The sequence below is a fragment of the Phoxinus phoxinus genome (assembly GCF_949152265.1).
Source record: "Phoxinus phoxinus genome assembly, chromosome: 24".
NCBI lineage: Eukaryota > Metazoa > Chordata > Actinopteri > Cypriniformes > Leuciscidae > Phoxinus > Phoxinus phoxinus.
This window is the reverse complement of record NC_136899.1, coordinates 2,585,154-2,601,775: the sequence shown is the minus strand read 5'-3', so window position 1 is coordinate 2,601,775 and position 16,622 is coordinate 2,585,154. Positions and strand designations below refer to the sequence as shown.

Below are 16,622 nucleotides of genomic sequence, written 5' to 3'. Positions count from 1 at the left end.
GGGCCTGACACCCCTGCATGTCTCCCCCTCTCTCTCCCTCAGAGGATTTATATTATCAAGCAGCCAATAAGTAATGGCCTAAAATCTTCATAGCCACACCATAGCAACCAGTTACAGCACCCTAGCAACCATAGGCTATAGGCACGAGGCCGCAGGCCTCGTGCACTCATTATAATGCACTCGTTTAATATAGATTTTAAATACTCTATAAAAACTCACTCGTAGGCACGAGGCCTGCGGCCTCGTGCCTAACCTTAGCCCTAACCCCATAGTAACCATCTTTGAAAACTACCAACCACCTAGTAACTCCATAGCAACCAGTTACAGCACCCTAGCAACCATAGGCTATAGGCACGAGGCCGCAGGCCTCGTGCACTCATTATAATGCACTCGTTTAATAACACAACCACTCAAAATACCTTAGAACTCCCTAGCAACACCCTAGCAACCACCCAAAATACCTTAGAACTCCCTAGCAACACCATAGCAACCACCCAAAACACCTTAAAACACCCTAGGAACCACCCATAACACCCTAGCAACCACCCAAAATACCTTAGAACTCCCTAGCAACACCATAGCAACCACCCAAAATATCTCATAACTCCCTAGCAACCACCCAAAATACCTCAGAACTCCCTAGTAACACCATAGCAACCACCCAAAATACCTTAGAACTCCCTAGCAACACCCTAGCAACCACCCAAAATACCTCAGAACTCCCTAGCAACCACCCAGAACACCCTAGCAACTGCCTAGCAACCACCCAGAACACCCTAGCAACCGCCTAGCAACCACCCAGAACACCTTAGCAACTGCCTAGTAACCACCTAGAACACCCTAGCAACTGCCTAGCAACCACCCAAAACACCCTAGTAACCACCCAGAACACCCTAGCAACCAACCCAAAACATGAATAAGCCATATCTCAGCAGCAGAACATCGTACAGACATGGTTGTTGGCTCGTATGCAATCATGTACCACACTCTAGCAACCGAGTGTCGAGTTTTGCCACTGCAAGCACCATTCACATTTTCTTCTGGAAATGTACGTTCTAGTTATTATTATTCTTCTGACTAAAATTTACAATTCTATCTCCTCCTAGAGCTTTAACTCTACAAACTCCAAACTCGGCTCAGACACTCAAACTGTTCTGACTCGGTATGCTATATCTTTTCTAACTCATCGGACTTACGGTTTTCCTATAAATGACGATCAAACTCGGAAAAAATCCCATTGACTTAACATTGCGGAATGTTCAGATTTTCAAACTCCCCAACTGCCAAAAAATTCAAATCAAAATCCCTTGAAAGCCTAGACTAAATCAAACTGCCATTCTATTCACTATATGAGCCATTGAGACTCATGTAAACTCATTAAACTCATCTATCTATCCACCTCAAACTATTTTAAACTTCAAACTAATTTAAACTTCAAACTAATTTAAACTTTTTATGAATAAAAACTATAAAAACTGGCTCGTAGGCACAAGGCCGCAGGCCTTGTGCCTCACCTTAGCCCTAACTCCAGGATGCTAATATACACTAAACTCTGAACTCTTAGACTCATGTAAACTCATAAACTCATCTATCTATCCACTTCAAACTATTTTAAACTTTTAACTAATTTAAACTTCAAACTACAACTCACTCGTAGGCACGAGGCCGCAGGCCGAGTGCCTATCCTCAGCCCTAACCGATGCTAATATACATTAAACTCTGAACTCTTAGACTCATGTAAACTTATAAACTACTTTAAACTCATGCATTCACTAAACTCTAAACTCAAAAACTCTTGAGTGTGTGTGTGTGTGTGTTAGAACACCCTAGCAACACCATAGCAACCACCCATAACACCCTAGAAACTGCCTAAAATACCTTAGAACTCCCTAGCAACACTATAGTAACCACCCATAACACCCTAGCAACCACCCAAAATACCTTAGAACACCCTAGGAACACCATAGCAACCACCCATAACACCCGAGCAACCACCCAAAATACCTTAGAACTACCTAGCAACACCATAGCAACCACCCAAAACACCTTAGAACTCCCTAGTAACACCCTAGCAACCACCCAAAACACCTCAGAACTCCCTAGCAACACCCTAGCAACCACCCAAAATACCTTAGAACTCCCTAGCAACACCCTAGCAACCACCCAAAACACCTCAGAACTCCCTAGCAACACCCTAGCAACCACCCAAAACACCTCAGAACTCCCTAGCAACACCCTAGCAACCACCCAAAACGCCTCAGAACGCCCTAGCAACACCCTAGCAACCACCCAAAATGCCTTAGAACGCCCTAGCAACATCCTAGCAACCACCCAAAACACCTTACAACTCCCTAGCAACACCCTAGCAACCACCAAAAACACCTTACAACTCCCTAGCAACACCCTAGCAACCACCCAAAACACATTAGAACTCCCTAGCAACACCCTAGCAACCACCAAAAATACCTCAGAACTCCCTAGCAACACCATAGCAACCATCCATAACACCCTAGCAACCACCCAAAATACCCTAGCAACCACCTAGCAACCACTCAGAACACCTTAGCAACCCTCTAGAAACACCCTAGTAACTTTAAACTACTTCAAACTATACTTTAAACTTTAAACTACTTCAAACTTCAAATCACTTTAAACTAATTTAAACTTCAAACTAATTTAAACTTTAATCTACTTTAAACTATTTTTAACTGTAAACTACTTTAAACTTTAAACTACTTTAAACTAATTTAAACTTCAAACTACTTTAAAGTTTAAACTATTTTTAACTGTAAACTACTTTAAACTTTAAACTACTTTAAACTAATTTAAACTTTACACTAATTTAAACTTCAAACTACTTTAAAGTTCAAACTATTTTTAACTGTAAACTACTTTAAACTTTAAACTATTTTAAACTTTACACTAATTTAAACTTCAAACTAATTTAAACTTCAAACTACTTTAAACTATTTTTAACTGTAAACTATTTTAAACTTTACACTAATTTAAACTTTAATCTACTTTAAACTAATTTAAACTTCAAACTACTTTAAACTTCAAACTAATTTAAACTTCAAACTACTTTAAACTATTTTTAACTGTAAACTACTTTAAACTTTAAACTACTTTAAACTATTTTAAACTTTAAACTAATTTAAACTTCAAACTAATTTAAACTTCAAACTTTTTTAAACTGCTTTAAACTTTAAACTAATTTAAACTTTAAACTTTTTCAAACTATCTGGTCCAAACTTTCACAAGCCAACTTAAAGTTTGTTTCAACGAACTTTTTAATCTAGTTTTTATTCTTATTCTTATTATTCTGCCGCTTTTTTGGCGCGAAACTCGCCCCGCACCGTTTGTCACAGACCCCTGAGTGAGGTGTCAAATCGACCGGCCCATTGAGGAGAGGTGTGCTATATCTTTTCTAAGCGATCGGGTGTACGATGTTCGCACAGCGGACGAAAAAGCGGCCAAAAAAGTCCCATTGACTTAACATTGCGGAATTTTCAGAAATTCAAATCCCAACTGTCATTTTTCACACACACAGACACAAAGGGCCTGACACCCCTGCATGTCTCCCCCTCTCTCTCCCTCAGAGGATTTATATTATCCAGCAGCCAATAAGTAATGGCCTAAAATCTTCATAGCCACACCATAGCAACCAGTTACAGCACCCTAGCAACCATAGGCTATAGGCACGAGGCCGCAGGCCTCGTGCACTCATTATAATGCACTCGTTTAATAACACAACCACTCAAAATACCTTAGAACTCCCTAGCAACACCCTAGCAACCACCCAAAATACCTTAGAACTCCCTAGCAACACCATAGCAACCACCCAAAATACCTCATAACTCCCTAGCAACCACCCAAAATACCTCAGAACTCCCTAGTAACACCATAGCAACCACCCAAAATACCTTAGAACTCCCTAGCAACACCCTAGCAACCACCCAAAATACCTCAGAACTCCCTAGCAACCGCCTAGCAACCACCCAGAACACCCTAGCAACCGCCTAGCAACCACCCAGAACACCCTAGCAACTGCCTAGTAACCACCTAGAACACCCTAGCAACTGCCTAGCAACCACCCAAAACACCCTAGTAACCACCCAGAACACCCTAGCAACCAACCCAAAACATGAATAAGCCATATCTCAGCAGCAGAACATCGTACAGACATGGTTGTTGGCTCGTATGCAATCATGTACCACACTCTAGCAACCGAGTGGTGAGTTTTGCCACTGCAAGCACCATTCACATTTTCTTCTGGAAATGTACGTTCTAGTTATTATTATTATTCTTTTTATGAGACTAAAATTTCTATATCTAACTCCTCCTAGAGCTTTAACTCTACATACTCCAAACTCGGCCCAGACACTCAAACTGTTCTGACTCGCGTTGCTATATCTTTTTAGACTGATCGGACTTACGGTTTTCCTATAAATGACGATCAAACTCGGAAAAAATCCCATTGACTTAACATTGCGGAATGTTCAACTAATTTAAACTTTAATCTAATTTAAACTATTTTTAACTGTAAACTACTTTAAACTTTAAACTACTTTAAACTAATTTAAACTTCAAACTACTTTAAACTTCAAACTAATTTAAACTTCAAACTATTTTAAACTTTAAACTTTTTCAAACTATCTGGTCCAAACTTTCACAAGCCAACTTAAAGTTTGTTCAACGAACTTTTTAATCTAGTTAAACATTTTGTGCATATGTTTAGTTATGCATATTGTGACAATTTTTTAAATAAAATACATTTTATTTATCAAAAATTGTCACATAAAAACTGAACTGTTATTGTTATGATTAGAACTGGATAAAAAAAAAAAAAAAATATATATATATATATATATATATATATATAAAACATACTTTATGTATATTGTGCCATTTATTATGTGACTGAAGTATTTCTCTCAGGCTTTCATGTTTTTACTATGAATCTTGGGAGGAAACATAATTGCTGCCTATCTTTAGAACAGCCTTTCCGTGTCTATGAGCCCTAAAGTACCGTCTAGCACACTAGGTTTTGGAATAATCCTGATATAATCACAACACAAGACGACTCTTGGGATATTTCACATAAAGGGCTCTTTGACTGCAGTGCCTAAAGTGCTCATAAACAGGCTTTGAACAGAAAGCGACCGTTATTTAAAGCAGATTTCCTGTATGTTTATTCAGGAACATGAGGAATAGAAAGCGCTCACTTGTCTCGGAGCACCACACCGTCGATGGCGGCGCCAAACAACACGACGCAGGACAGATCTGAGTCACACGGTTAAGAAAACGATCCTCCCAGAGGATGAGAGACGACAAACAGCAGCTCTCCTTACACTTTCTCCCAGAGAGACACAATGATTCAGGGATTTAGCGGAGCGGGATTCTACTAGATGGAGAACTGTGCAATGGATTTAAAGGGAAGGTTTGTAAGTGTAAGTAAGTAAGGATACAGATGATGGTGGTGGTTGCGATGGCGAGGATGGTTCCGATGGGAATGGACCTCTGAGCGTCTCTCAGATCCCCGGATCTGTTGGATCCAGCCATGATTCCTGCAGAACAGAGGTGTGCGTTTTTATCAAATCAAGACACAATTGAATTCTTATAAAGTTATAAAGAAAAATGTTGAAGTACTGGTATATGTGATTGAATGAACGTCGTCTCTGATTCAAAATGCAATAGCAAAAACTGTTAGTCAACAAAAGGGCTGGCAAAACTATGTTTGGTAGCAAAAGCCAAACCTAAAACTATTAAAAATCATTTTAATAATAAATAAAAAAATTTTAATAAAAAAAATAGAGTATAAATAGAGTGGAAACTAACTAAAATAAAATGAAATAAAATGTAATAAGTTTTAGTTGAAATGAAGAAACATTTTAAAACAAAAACTAATAAAAATGATAAAAGCACATACCAAATGACTAAAACTAATATTTAAAATAAACATAAAATAAAATTTAAAATAAAAATGAAAGCTGATTCAAAAATATTACCTCAAATACTATAATAGTATATAAATAATATTAGTTAGAGTTGGTGAGTTCTGTGAATTTTCAGTTCATTCAATGAAATGAAAAATGTTTACTTTTCAGTTTTCATATATTATTATTTTTTTGTAAAAATATATAGATATTTATTGCTTTTGTTTGTATTGCTATTTATATGGTACACAAATAAACAACATTTAGCAGAGTTTTTTTCTTTATGTTGTATTAAACATGTTTAATTGAAGTGAAATGTCAAATGTTCCCCTGAAAACAAAATAAAACCAACATTTAAAGTCACTTCAGAGCAGATACATAAATATAGAGATATGCATGTATTACATCACCCAGCTCTAATGCTCAAGGCATATATGAGGGTCTTTTCCAAACCCTCTATCCCTGTTATTGCACGAAGGTCGTGTCCTGATACTGCAGCGCAGCATGAAACGCTATCGCTCTGTTTACAGAGAGTTCACATGCGCTCCTGCTGAGCTCAATGTCAATCTGAGAGCATAGATAAGACAGATCGCTGTTCACGCTCACAACCAGATCAAACTCGATTAGTTTCAACAGCAAAGGGACGAGAAAGAGAAAGACAATACGAGAAGAGAAGGGAAATACGAAAGAAAGAAGCTTTGTAATGAACGTAACAGTGATGTTGAGTGTGTCCGTACCCGTGACCGAGGGGAAGTAGATTCCCACCAGGAGTGTGAAGAAGGTGGTTATGTCATTGACCACATACGGCATGTCCTTGTCCTGAGGAGAAGCGGTGGCCGGCACCGACGGAAGGTCCTTCTCCACCATCATCCCAGTGGGGCCGTAGCTTCCCCACATGTTCTCTGTGCAAACAGAATCAGCACTAACGTCAAGATATTGAACGACTCTTTCATTTCAAGATAAGCTGTTTTGGTTCAGTAATATCTGCATTTGAGAAACCACAAAAATTGACAAGTTTTATCAAGTTCATGTCAGTCTGACTCTCAAAACAAATTGCACTGATGGAAATTCTCTGAAGTATTTCTTCACTTCATGGTTTTGCTTGAAATGCAAAGTGTAACACTTTACAATACGGTTCCTTTTGTTAACATTAGTTATTAGTTAACATGCAATTAAAAACACAAATATTAGATGGTGTATATTTCAAAATTTAAATCAAAAGCTGTATTACTTAAAATTATTTAAATGGACCTGCTGACATGAACTAACAATGAACAGTAGTATTTTTTTATTAACTAACATTAACAAAGATTAATAAATACTTGAACAAATGTAATGCTCATTGTCAATAAATTCCTTAACTATTGTATCTAATGGAACTAGTGTAGTGTTGCCAGATAAAGCCAGGGTTGCATCCAAATTAACACACTTCCCTACTATATAGTTGGTGAAAAACAGTATGTGATAAAAGTAGTACAGTATGTCTGAATTCACAGACATAAAAAAATCAGGGAAAACGTACCCGGATAACCAACTACTTTGGAGAGATTCTGAAGTGTGATACGATGGACACTTTACTATCCCACGAGGCCACAGGAGAGGATTTATGAATGACATTGAAGAGACGCAACTGGCGCAGGAAGATCACATGATAATGACAACATGGCAGATGTAGTACGTCTAGATTACATTCATACTACACACATTAAACTACATTTTTAGCAGCCAAGAAGTAATTACTTATTCAAAATAAGTACTTAATCAAGAGAGTATGCGATTTCAGACGCAGCCATGAGTACTTCATTCAGGCATGAAATGTGTAATATAATGTTCCATAAGTGACACTTTTCTTCGTCCACTACATTACAATCAACGTTAAGACTATAAAACACAAGCACTGTGCTAGTTTGATTAAATTATGAGAACAAATGGACTCACTGCACAAAGAACAAGCCGTGAAACATCACTTGAATGTACTGCACTGACCTACTTACACCAAACTCCAGACCAGACACTGTAATGCTGCGTGAAAACAATTATTTCTGCTCACTTTAATGTCAGGCCTGGCCTGTTAAATCCTGCAGAATCCAGTCAGACAGCATCAGTGACATTCAAAAGCACCACAGCGGCTTCGTGATCAATAACCCTGGAGTCCCTGACACACGCACACACACACACACACACACACACACACACGCACACTACTCTTAAACTCTTGTCATGCTCTGGTACTCTACAGTAGAGACCTTTGGGGTCAGAGGTCAATGTAATGCTCTAACGCAGGAGTATTCAATCTGTAAAAACTGTTAAAAAAAATAAAAAATATATATTTTTCGAAGATGTAAATAAAACAAAAGATTATTGATAAAAGATGTAAATAAAAGATTATTGGTGTATGTTTAACAGGAAATCTAATATTTTCAAGATACTATTTTAACAATTTGTTTTAGTATGACAATGTAAAAGCCAAACATTTAATTTTTGAAACATTTGTCTTATCACATTTAACATCTTTCTCAGACGGTAAAATGTATTTCTTATATATGGAAATATATAATATTGGGGGTGCTTAGCATCAAAAAGTTTGAAAACTGCTACTCTAACACACATGCCACACACACCTGTATAAGATTAAACAGATATTAGTAATTTAGACACTTTTCTACAGCAACTAACACTATAAGCAAGCTGAGGTTAAATTGAACACAAAACGGCACATGCAACTTCCATAATGAGTGGATATTCAAGATTGCAACGACCAAAACTTATTTTTTCTAGGAATAACTGATGAATCTTGCACGATAAGATCAGGAACATGAACAAACTTGTACAAGAATGTATAGAAGGACCATTTTGATTTACTGAATGCGGTCACCTGAAATGGCTCCGCTGGTGAGGCCGGGGATGCCCTGGATCTCGGTGACGTTATTGAGGCTGAAGTACTCGTTGCAGCTGGCGTTGAGCTCCGGCCCGCTACAGAAGAGAGCCCAGAGCCTCGTGGTCACGGTCACGTTGTCTATTATATCTGTCTTCATGCACTTGTCAAAGCCGTGGTTCTGCAGGGTGCGGTTGCCCAACAAACAGACCCTGGAGAGGACAAAAGAGCCTTTAGAAAGAATTCAAAAGACGAGTTGCATATTTAAATCACAGTTTATTGTCAGGAGGGTTGTGGCGATTGAGAAAGCCTGTGAAGCAAACACTGCTGTGGATGTTTGTGGTTCAACAGAACGCACTGAGAGCGGCCCAACGTTGCTGAAATCTATACAGAGGCTAAGGTGAGTTTAAATACGCAATGCTGTAAAACATACAGTACAATGAGGCTTCAGCATTTTGAAGCAATAGAGAGCAATAGTTGGGTTTCGGAAGTAAAAATCCTTCATTGAGAAATTTTGTGAGTAATAAATTTTTTATTAAAATCAAAGTGCACTGAAATAAAAGTGTTTGAATAAATAAAATAAAAGAATGTAACTTTTTACATTTTTGAACACATATAAATGTATTCAAAGCTTATTAGAATCATATCTTGTATACTTAAATTAAAAATTTATATATGCACGATAGCCACACGAAAATATAACTGGATATTATGGAAATAAAATAATTCTAAACTTTCCCTTTACAAAAAAAAAAAAAAACCCAAATAAATAGACTTAATTCTAATGCATTTCCATGCAAAGCATGCTGGGAACTAGAAATCCACGTCCAGATGGTTATTCATGAAGACACAAACAAACACAAATATAAAAACCAGTTAACCTCCCTTATACAAATGTATATAAATGTAACAAAATTATATTGTTACAGAATGTTCAAGAATTGTGTTGCTTTAACTCATTTTAATTAAGTAAACTTAACTTTTTTTTGTGTGTGTTTATAATGAGCTGGTTGGTTTGGATTAAGGCTCCTGAATAAGTGATCCCTGTTGAACCTCCATGAACTTTAACACCTGACTTACGGAAACACCGGAGGTTCAAAGATGGTTTTGAAGACGCCAGCGTAGATGGACAGGATGGACAGCACCACACAGGCCAGGAAAACCAGCGCGAGCTTGTTGACGTACTTCACACCGACGAACACCACCACAGCCATGAGTGTTAGACAACACGTGCCGTACACACGCATGTTATTCAGCATGGCCTCGGCCTCCAGCGCCTTCTCCTCGGCCTTGAAGATGGCGGCGCTGGGCACGATGTAGGTCTGGCACAACACATAAAAGAAGATGTTTATTTATTTTATAGAAGAAAGTAAAGAGGAAATAAATAAATGTCACCAGCCCTATGTCATCTGGGAGCATGCATTAGAGCAGGGATTTCAATCTTTTAGATGAACACGGATGAACCCACATACTGTAACTTTAAAGACAGGTATATATGTTCATGTACTATGAACATTTAGCTAAGGTTCCCATTAAGATACATTCAAAACGTCCAGATATTTAAATGTTTCTTGGCTATGTGGACATTGAGGAAACATTCCATTGCATCCTTTTGCAAACATTATGGGAACGTTCTCTGATCGTTCTAAAACAACATTTAAAAACTGTTAGGAAAATGTCCAATTAAAACGTTTCAGAAAAACTTTTTGATTTATGAATACAAACATTCTATTAATATTACTGGAAGAACGTTTGTTCATAACTTCTGTTAAATGGTTAAAGACTCAATTCATACTGTGAAAAAAATTACATGTACATTTCAATACTAATTTTTTTCTACTAGAATGTTCTTTAGTAATGATCTGTAAGAAGTATTTATTATTTATGAGAGTCCAATTTTATTATTTATTTAGTATTTTATTCTTATTTTTCTATTAACTATTGAAATTGAAACTATTTCTATATTATATATATGCAATTTATTTATTTTTAAATATGTCTATTTACTTTAACTTTATTTTTTGAAAAATAAACACTTTTATACTCACAAATCTAGTCTAATGACTAAAAATTTCCAAACGCAATGTTGCTGTATTTTATATAAGAGGTCAAATCATTGCAAATATGTCAGAAATATTCAACATATATACCAAGATGTAGATCAAGGCAAATGGGACTGCAGGTTCTCCCTTTTTTTATATATATTTTTTTCAATCTGTTTTCCTTTTATTTGTATAGATGCCTTAATTATCTTTATTTAAATAGACACTTTCTACCTGTAAATCATCTATCTCCGACATTATGTATATAGTTACATTTTTATTATTATTATTATTTTATTCTAAAATGTGTATCTGTTTCTCTTGTGTATATCCGTTTTATATTTGTTATCAGTTATGAAAATCTGTCAGTGCTAATAATGCTGGTAACCTTGTTCGTAATCTCAACATATCACACAATAAACATGGCATAATTCCTTAATTTAAAGTCTAAAGTTATTCTTAGATGATCCTTACGTCACAGTGGCTGATTACCGGTTTCTAAAATCTCCGCTCTTTGGATTTTCTGGACCTAATCTGACTGTAGACTTTAATTGGACACACAACACTCACCAGGAAGATCTCGATGGTACCGAGGATGTACATGGCCCCGGCGAACGTGGTGCCCAGATAGAAGCACAGTCCCACAGCACCTCCAAACTCAGGGCCCAGAGACCGAGAGATCATGTAGTACGAGCCTCCAGCTGAGAAAAACACCATCAAACATCATTACAGTAAATGTGCCACAGGACGACAAGACCTCGATGGTAAAAAAGGGCAAGTTGTACTAGGAAATCATTGGCACAGTTACAAAAAAACAGCATAATCAACCATGCAGCTTGGGTGTTTAACATGTTTAAAATGAAAATACATGTTGAGAACAATAAATGTAATACCTGGAACAACCCCGTTTGTAGCAATGGCACTCATTGATATGGCTGTCAACATTGTCTGAAAAAAAAAAAAAAAAGTGTCCACAATACAATTATTAGTTCAGATGTAATAAGTAAGTAAATATGGTCGATGAAACTCAATCAATAAAGATAACAATAGTACAGTAATGACGTTCTCCTTTTCTTTTTCCAGGAACATTTAGTTCTGTTAAAGGTCATCTGCATCTGTATTGCATAACGCCCTACTGTTGGAGTGTCCTTGAGCCGAACGTCCACACTAAATCCCCGCGTCTCTCGCGCTGTACTCTGGAAAGCTACTGGACTAAAGCCAATTAACGTCCATGAACGTCCAGCGGGCTTAGCGGTGGAAATAAAGCGGTTTGAATGAAGAAGATTGAGTGATCTTTACTAGCCAAATACAGACACAAAGAGCTGCCGTTTTTATCAACACACACTTTAATGCGGTTTATGATTATACTCAGATTCATATACAGTATGCATTTCAATATGTTCAGTTTATATTCTGATTATGAGGGAATGGTTGGTATGATTTAAATATAAACTGTTAAACAAACATATATTATTTTTGATATATAATGTATAGTTTTTTTGTTTTGTGAAAGTTTTTTGAAATGTGCAAACTAAGAATTGGTGCATATTGTTATCATTGATCCACTTCTATAATAAATAACTTTCCTTACTGGCTTTTTCAACATTTGTCATATAGAAAAACTTTTCACCATCCAACCAATCAATTCCTGATTGATGTCAAGTCCAGTCTTGCACTTTTCATCCCCGTTTCACTCGAAAATTTAGGAAGACATTAATGATGGTTTGTTGCACTGGTTTGATATTGATTTAACTTTCCTAAGTGAGGAAGCAAATGTGTGATTCAATCACACATGGAAACGCCTCTCTATCTGCCATGTATGTCTAATAAACATAATTTAAAGTGTCAGCGCTGAGATCTTGATGGTTCCTGTAAGATGCTATGATGAAAGAGCGAAACACAATCACCGGAAACATATAATGACACTAGTAAGTAAAGGTTGAGGTGAATTAGACACTTGATCCCATTGTCTGATGTGGTTTATAAATAAGCGTCGGTGTTAAAGACTTCTGAGCACAGGATATTACACACGCGTGAGTTCAGACGAAAGAGGAAGGAGGCTAAACTTAACCTGCAGGATCAACGCACTGAACTGATCCACACACACACGTATATGTGAATCCAGTATTTATATGGACGCCGCTTGAAAAACAACTGGTTTGTAAAATATTATGATTGCACTGCATGGTTCAAGTGACCCAATTCAGGTTTTTTTCCTCTCATGTGGCACAGATCGGATATAACCGGCGAACGTGTAAGCAGGAAAAAAGCACATTGATCCCGATATTCTCAAATCGGTTTCATGCCTCACTCATATGTGGAAATAGTCGGATACGTGCATTTGCGTCTGCCATGTAAGCAGACGAATCGGATATTCCCCAGTAAATGCGAGTCGAACGTCATTAAAAAGGGACGTTAACTCAGGTGGACACCAACTACGATCACATGACTTATTAATGGCGCGATGGAGGATGAAGGCTCAACACAGTGGAGTAATGCGGAGGGCTGGGTATCGGTCAAATATTTTCGATACTGATACCGATACCTTGAACGATACTTTTTTTTATACCAATTTTATGAAATCCGGTTTAACAACATTACCTCAAAAAAACTTTGGTTTAATTTTTTCAGTTTGTTGACTTTTTTACTCTCATATTTTGAGTCTGTAAAAAAAGCACCAATGCTAAAGTTTTCTATGTATCCTAATCATTTAACAACATGTATTCTTTACTTCAATGAGCGTGTTGTTTCTGCTATAACTTAATGCATTGTTTAACAATTAATCTGAATTAAAATTAATGAGGCGCCGTCTAGGGCTTAAATCAAACTTCATTCAAAACAACACTAGTGTTTTTCCGCCACAGCCAATCATGCTGCATACTATTGGCTCACTGACGTTGACGAGATTAACCCCTTAGTTATCGAAATTTGGTACCGAACGAAAAGGCATGTTTCGATACTCGATAGCATCGAGGCAATTCGGTCGGTACCTAAAAAGTAACGAACTCGATACCCAGCCCTAGTAATGCGGAGGTTGAATGTCTTTTGAGCCTTTGGGGCGAAGAGACAGTGCAGGGAAAAATGCAGTTATTTCCGAAATAAATCTGTGTTTGAAGAGATTTCAGGAGAGATGGGGATGTTTTAAGGATGGATACACTGGATAATCATTATGTCTGCATCTGCATCCATTGCATATCGCGCTGTTTAACTTCCTTTTCCGGGTCAGAACGTCTACATTGGGTTGTTTCGGCAGTGTATAGTGTAAATGAAAATATCGGATACAGGTCATTTTTAAAAGATGTAAGCGGGTCGGATATAGTCAGCAAATCGGAATTGGGCATCAAGACCTGCAGTGTAAATGCAGCCTTAGATAGCATCCTGACTCAAATGGACCTCATAAGTGTCTTATCTGGAACACACTTTCTAGGGAGCAAAATCAGATTTCTGTTTAATGCTAATTTAATGTTCCCTCAGTCACTGTCTACAGTTCAAACGGTTGGACTTACACACGAGCAGCACATGGACACAATGATAAAGGACTCCAAGATTCCCGCCGTTCCCACGATCCATGTCATTCGCAGGAAGAGAATCACTCCCAGGATGTTCTGCAGGCAGGGCAGGTAGACGCCGATAAACGTCCCCATCTGTGGACTCTGGACAGAAAGACACGAGAAAATGTACAATGATTGTGCATGCATGCAATAATTCAGCAAAAAATACTGTAGGGACGTACAGATTACATTTAGATTTAGTCATTTAGCAGATGCTTTTATCCAAAGCCACTTACAACTGAGGACTAAAGCAAGCGAGTCATCGTGAAGAGGCAAAAACAACACAAGAAGTGCTCAACATACACAGTTCAGGCATTGCTCAGAGTAGCAGAAGCCAGACAAGGGAGGATTAAAGGAAAAGGAAAGATTTTTTTTTGTTGGAAATATAAAAACCAAGAAATTAAATGAAAATGAGAAATGTTGCATTGGCAACTAGCAGAAATAAAGAAGAACTGTTATTTATTTGGTTTTATTTCAGTTATTATAGTTTTAGTTTTAATGAATTAGTTAACAATAATAAATCTGTGTACTGATGCTTTTTAGACCCATAAATCAAAATACTGATCTGAAGAACCTTTAATAAAACATTAAAAACTATATTTTTAATCTCCAAATGACAACTCAAGAACCATATTCAGCTAAAAAATGGTTCTTGATGAAGAAGATATTTCTCTTCTGAACCTAAAGTGCTTTAAAAACCTGTTGTAACAAAATAGGAATTAGCATTTTGGATCACATTTAATTCTGCGGCAAACTAAAACCAGGGAAATAATCACCCGCAATATGCAATGCAAACCAGATTTAGATCTCATGCATAAGTGCTGTGCATCTTAATGTAAATTTAATGTTTCAATGGAAGCTTTTAGCTGTAAAAGAGGCATAATCCATGTTATCCTTTCAAACCGTGGCTGAGATTCAGTGTTTCCTCCCAAACCAAGCTTATGATGTGCTTCAATCTTCATGCTAAAGAAATCATAACCAGATTTTGCACAACCAAAAAATATCAAATGCATATACTAATAAATGCATACCGCAGTGAGATGAACGCTCTCGACACTGTTCCCGCTGGAATCGTCAATTACACGATATGGATGAACTTTAGTTATTAACTATAGAATCAAATAAAAACCCAAGCGGTTCCTAGATGTTTCCTCCAAAATGTCGCTTCTTCACAAGAAGACTTGAGCAGTTTCACGCAGTCCGAGCATCTGAAGCCAGTCGTCTCAGGACTAATAAGAGCGCGTTCACCAATCACAGATGCCCAGAGACGAGGAGACTGGATGGGGACTGTGGTTTTGTGGGTATTGACTGGCCATTGCTTAAACATTTTTACTTACTCGCAGAAATAACCACGAGAACTCAATATGATGATGCCCTCTGGGCTTGAAATGGAAACAAAGAAAATAGTTGCATTTGTGCATGTGTTAATACATCTATGCATAAGGCTAAAGACTAACCATAGATGTCATCATATTTTTGAATAAAAGTGAATAAAAAAGAGACTGAGAGAGACAGAAAACACAATGTTCTGTATTGTCAGGGCAATTCAGCCCAAGTTTTCAGGAGTTAAATCAAATATGGCGTCTATTCACACTAAAACTTTTTGGCTTTTTATGGCTGGTCATAAAAAAAAGGTTTCAAAAGTTTATTTTTTTTTGCTGTGATGCCACAATAAAAAACAGTGTAGGATTTACTTTAATAAAACTATTTTCACTCAGAAATTGCTAGTAAATTTCACAAATAATAAGATGGGATTATATGGGAAATTATTACAAGGAATGACATGTAACAAATTGAATTTAATGTGAAATTTTGAAGTAGAAAGACTGAAATTTTCTCGTTAAAAAGTACCACAAAAATAATTTTTACAGTGTAGATTAGAAGAACCATGTTTGGTTCCACAAAGAACCTTTCAGTTAAAGGAACCGTATGTAAGAAATGTATTTCAATGAATCATAAAATGGCCCTGATATGTCAGTAGACATTAAGAAATCATGTTCATTTCAAATACTTATATCACTGAAAACAGTAGTCCGGCCAGGATATTGTCATTTAAAAGTGACACCGCTCTACAGTAATTTGAAAGTGATTGCAGTACCAGTTTTGGCCACAATTTTACATACGGTTCCTTTAAAGGTCCTGTTCTTCGTGATCCCATTTTTTTAACTTTAGCTAGTGTGTAATGTTGCTGCTAGAGCATAAATAATACCTGTACAAT

The 16,622-nt window shown here is 37.0% G+C and overlaps 1 protein-coding gene across 9 annotated transcripts in view; it reads right to left on the bottom strand.

The window, feature by feature from the left end:
• Positions 1-16,622, bottom strand: part of slc12a7b (solute carrier family 12 member 7b) — a 90,912-nt gene that overhangs the window by 33,860 nt on the left and 40,430 nt on the right. For all 9 annotated transcript variants that reach the window (XM_079602212.1, XM_079602213.1, XM_079602216.1 and 6 more), the window contains exons 4-11: positions 14,360-14,506; positions 11,747-11,801; positions 11,424-11,554; positions 9,892-10,133; positions 8,812-9,023; positions 6,674-6,838; positions 5,469-5,567; positions 5,226-5,283 (exon numbers count right to left, since the gene is read on the bottom strand). In XM_079602212.1, coding sequence (XP_079458338.1) covers positions 5,226-5,283; positions 5,469-5,567; positions 6,674-6,838; positions 8,812-9,023; positions 9,892-10,133; positions 11,424-11,554; positions 11,747-11,801; positions 14,360-14,506 — 1,109 coding nt within the window. The remainder of the gene's footprint in view (positions 1-5,225; positions 5,284-5,468; positions 5,568-6,673; positions 6,839-8,811; positions 9,024-9,891; positions 10,134-11,423; positions 11,555-11,746; positions 11,802-14,359; positions 14,507-16,622) is intronic.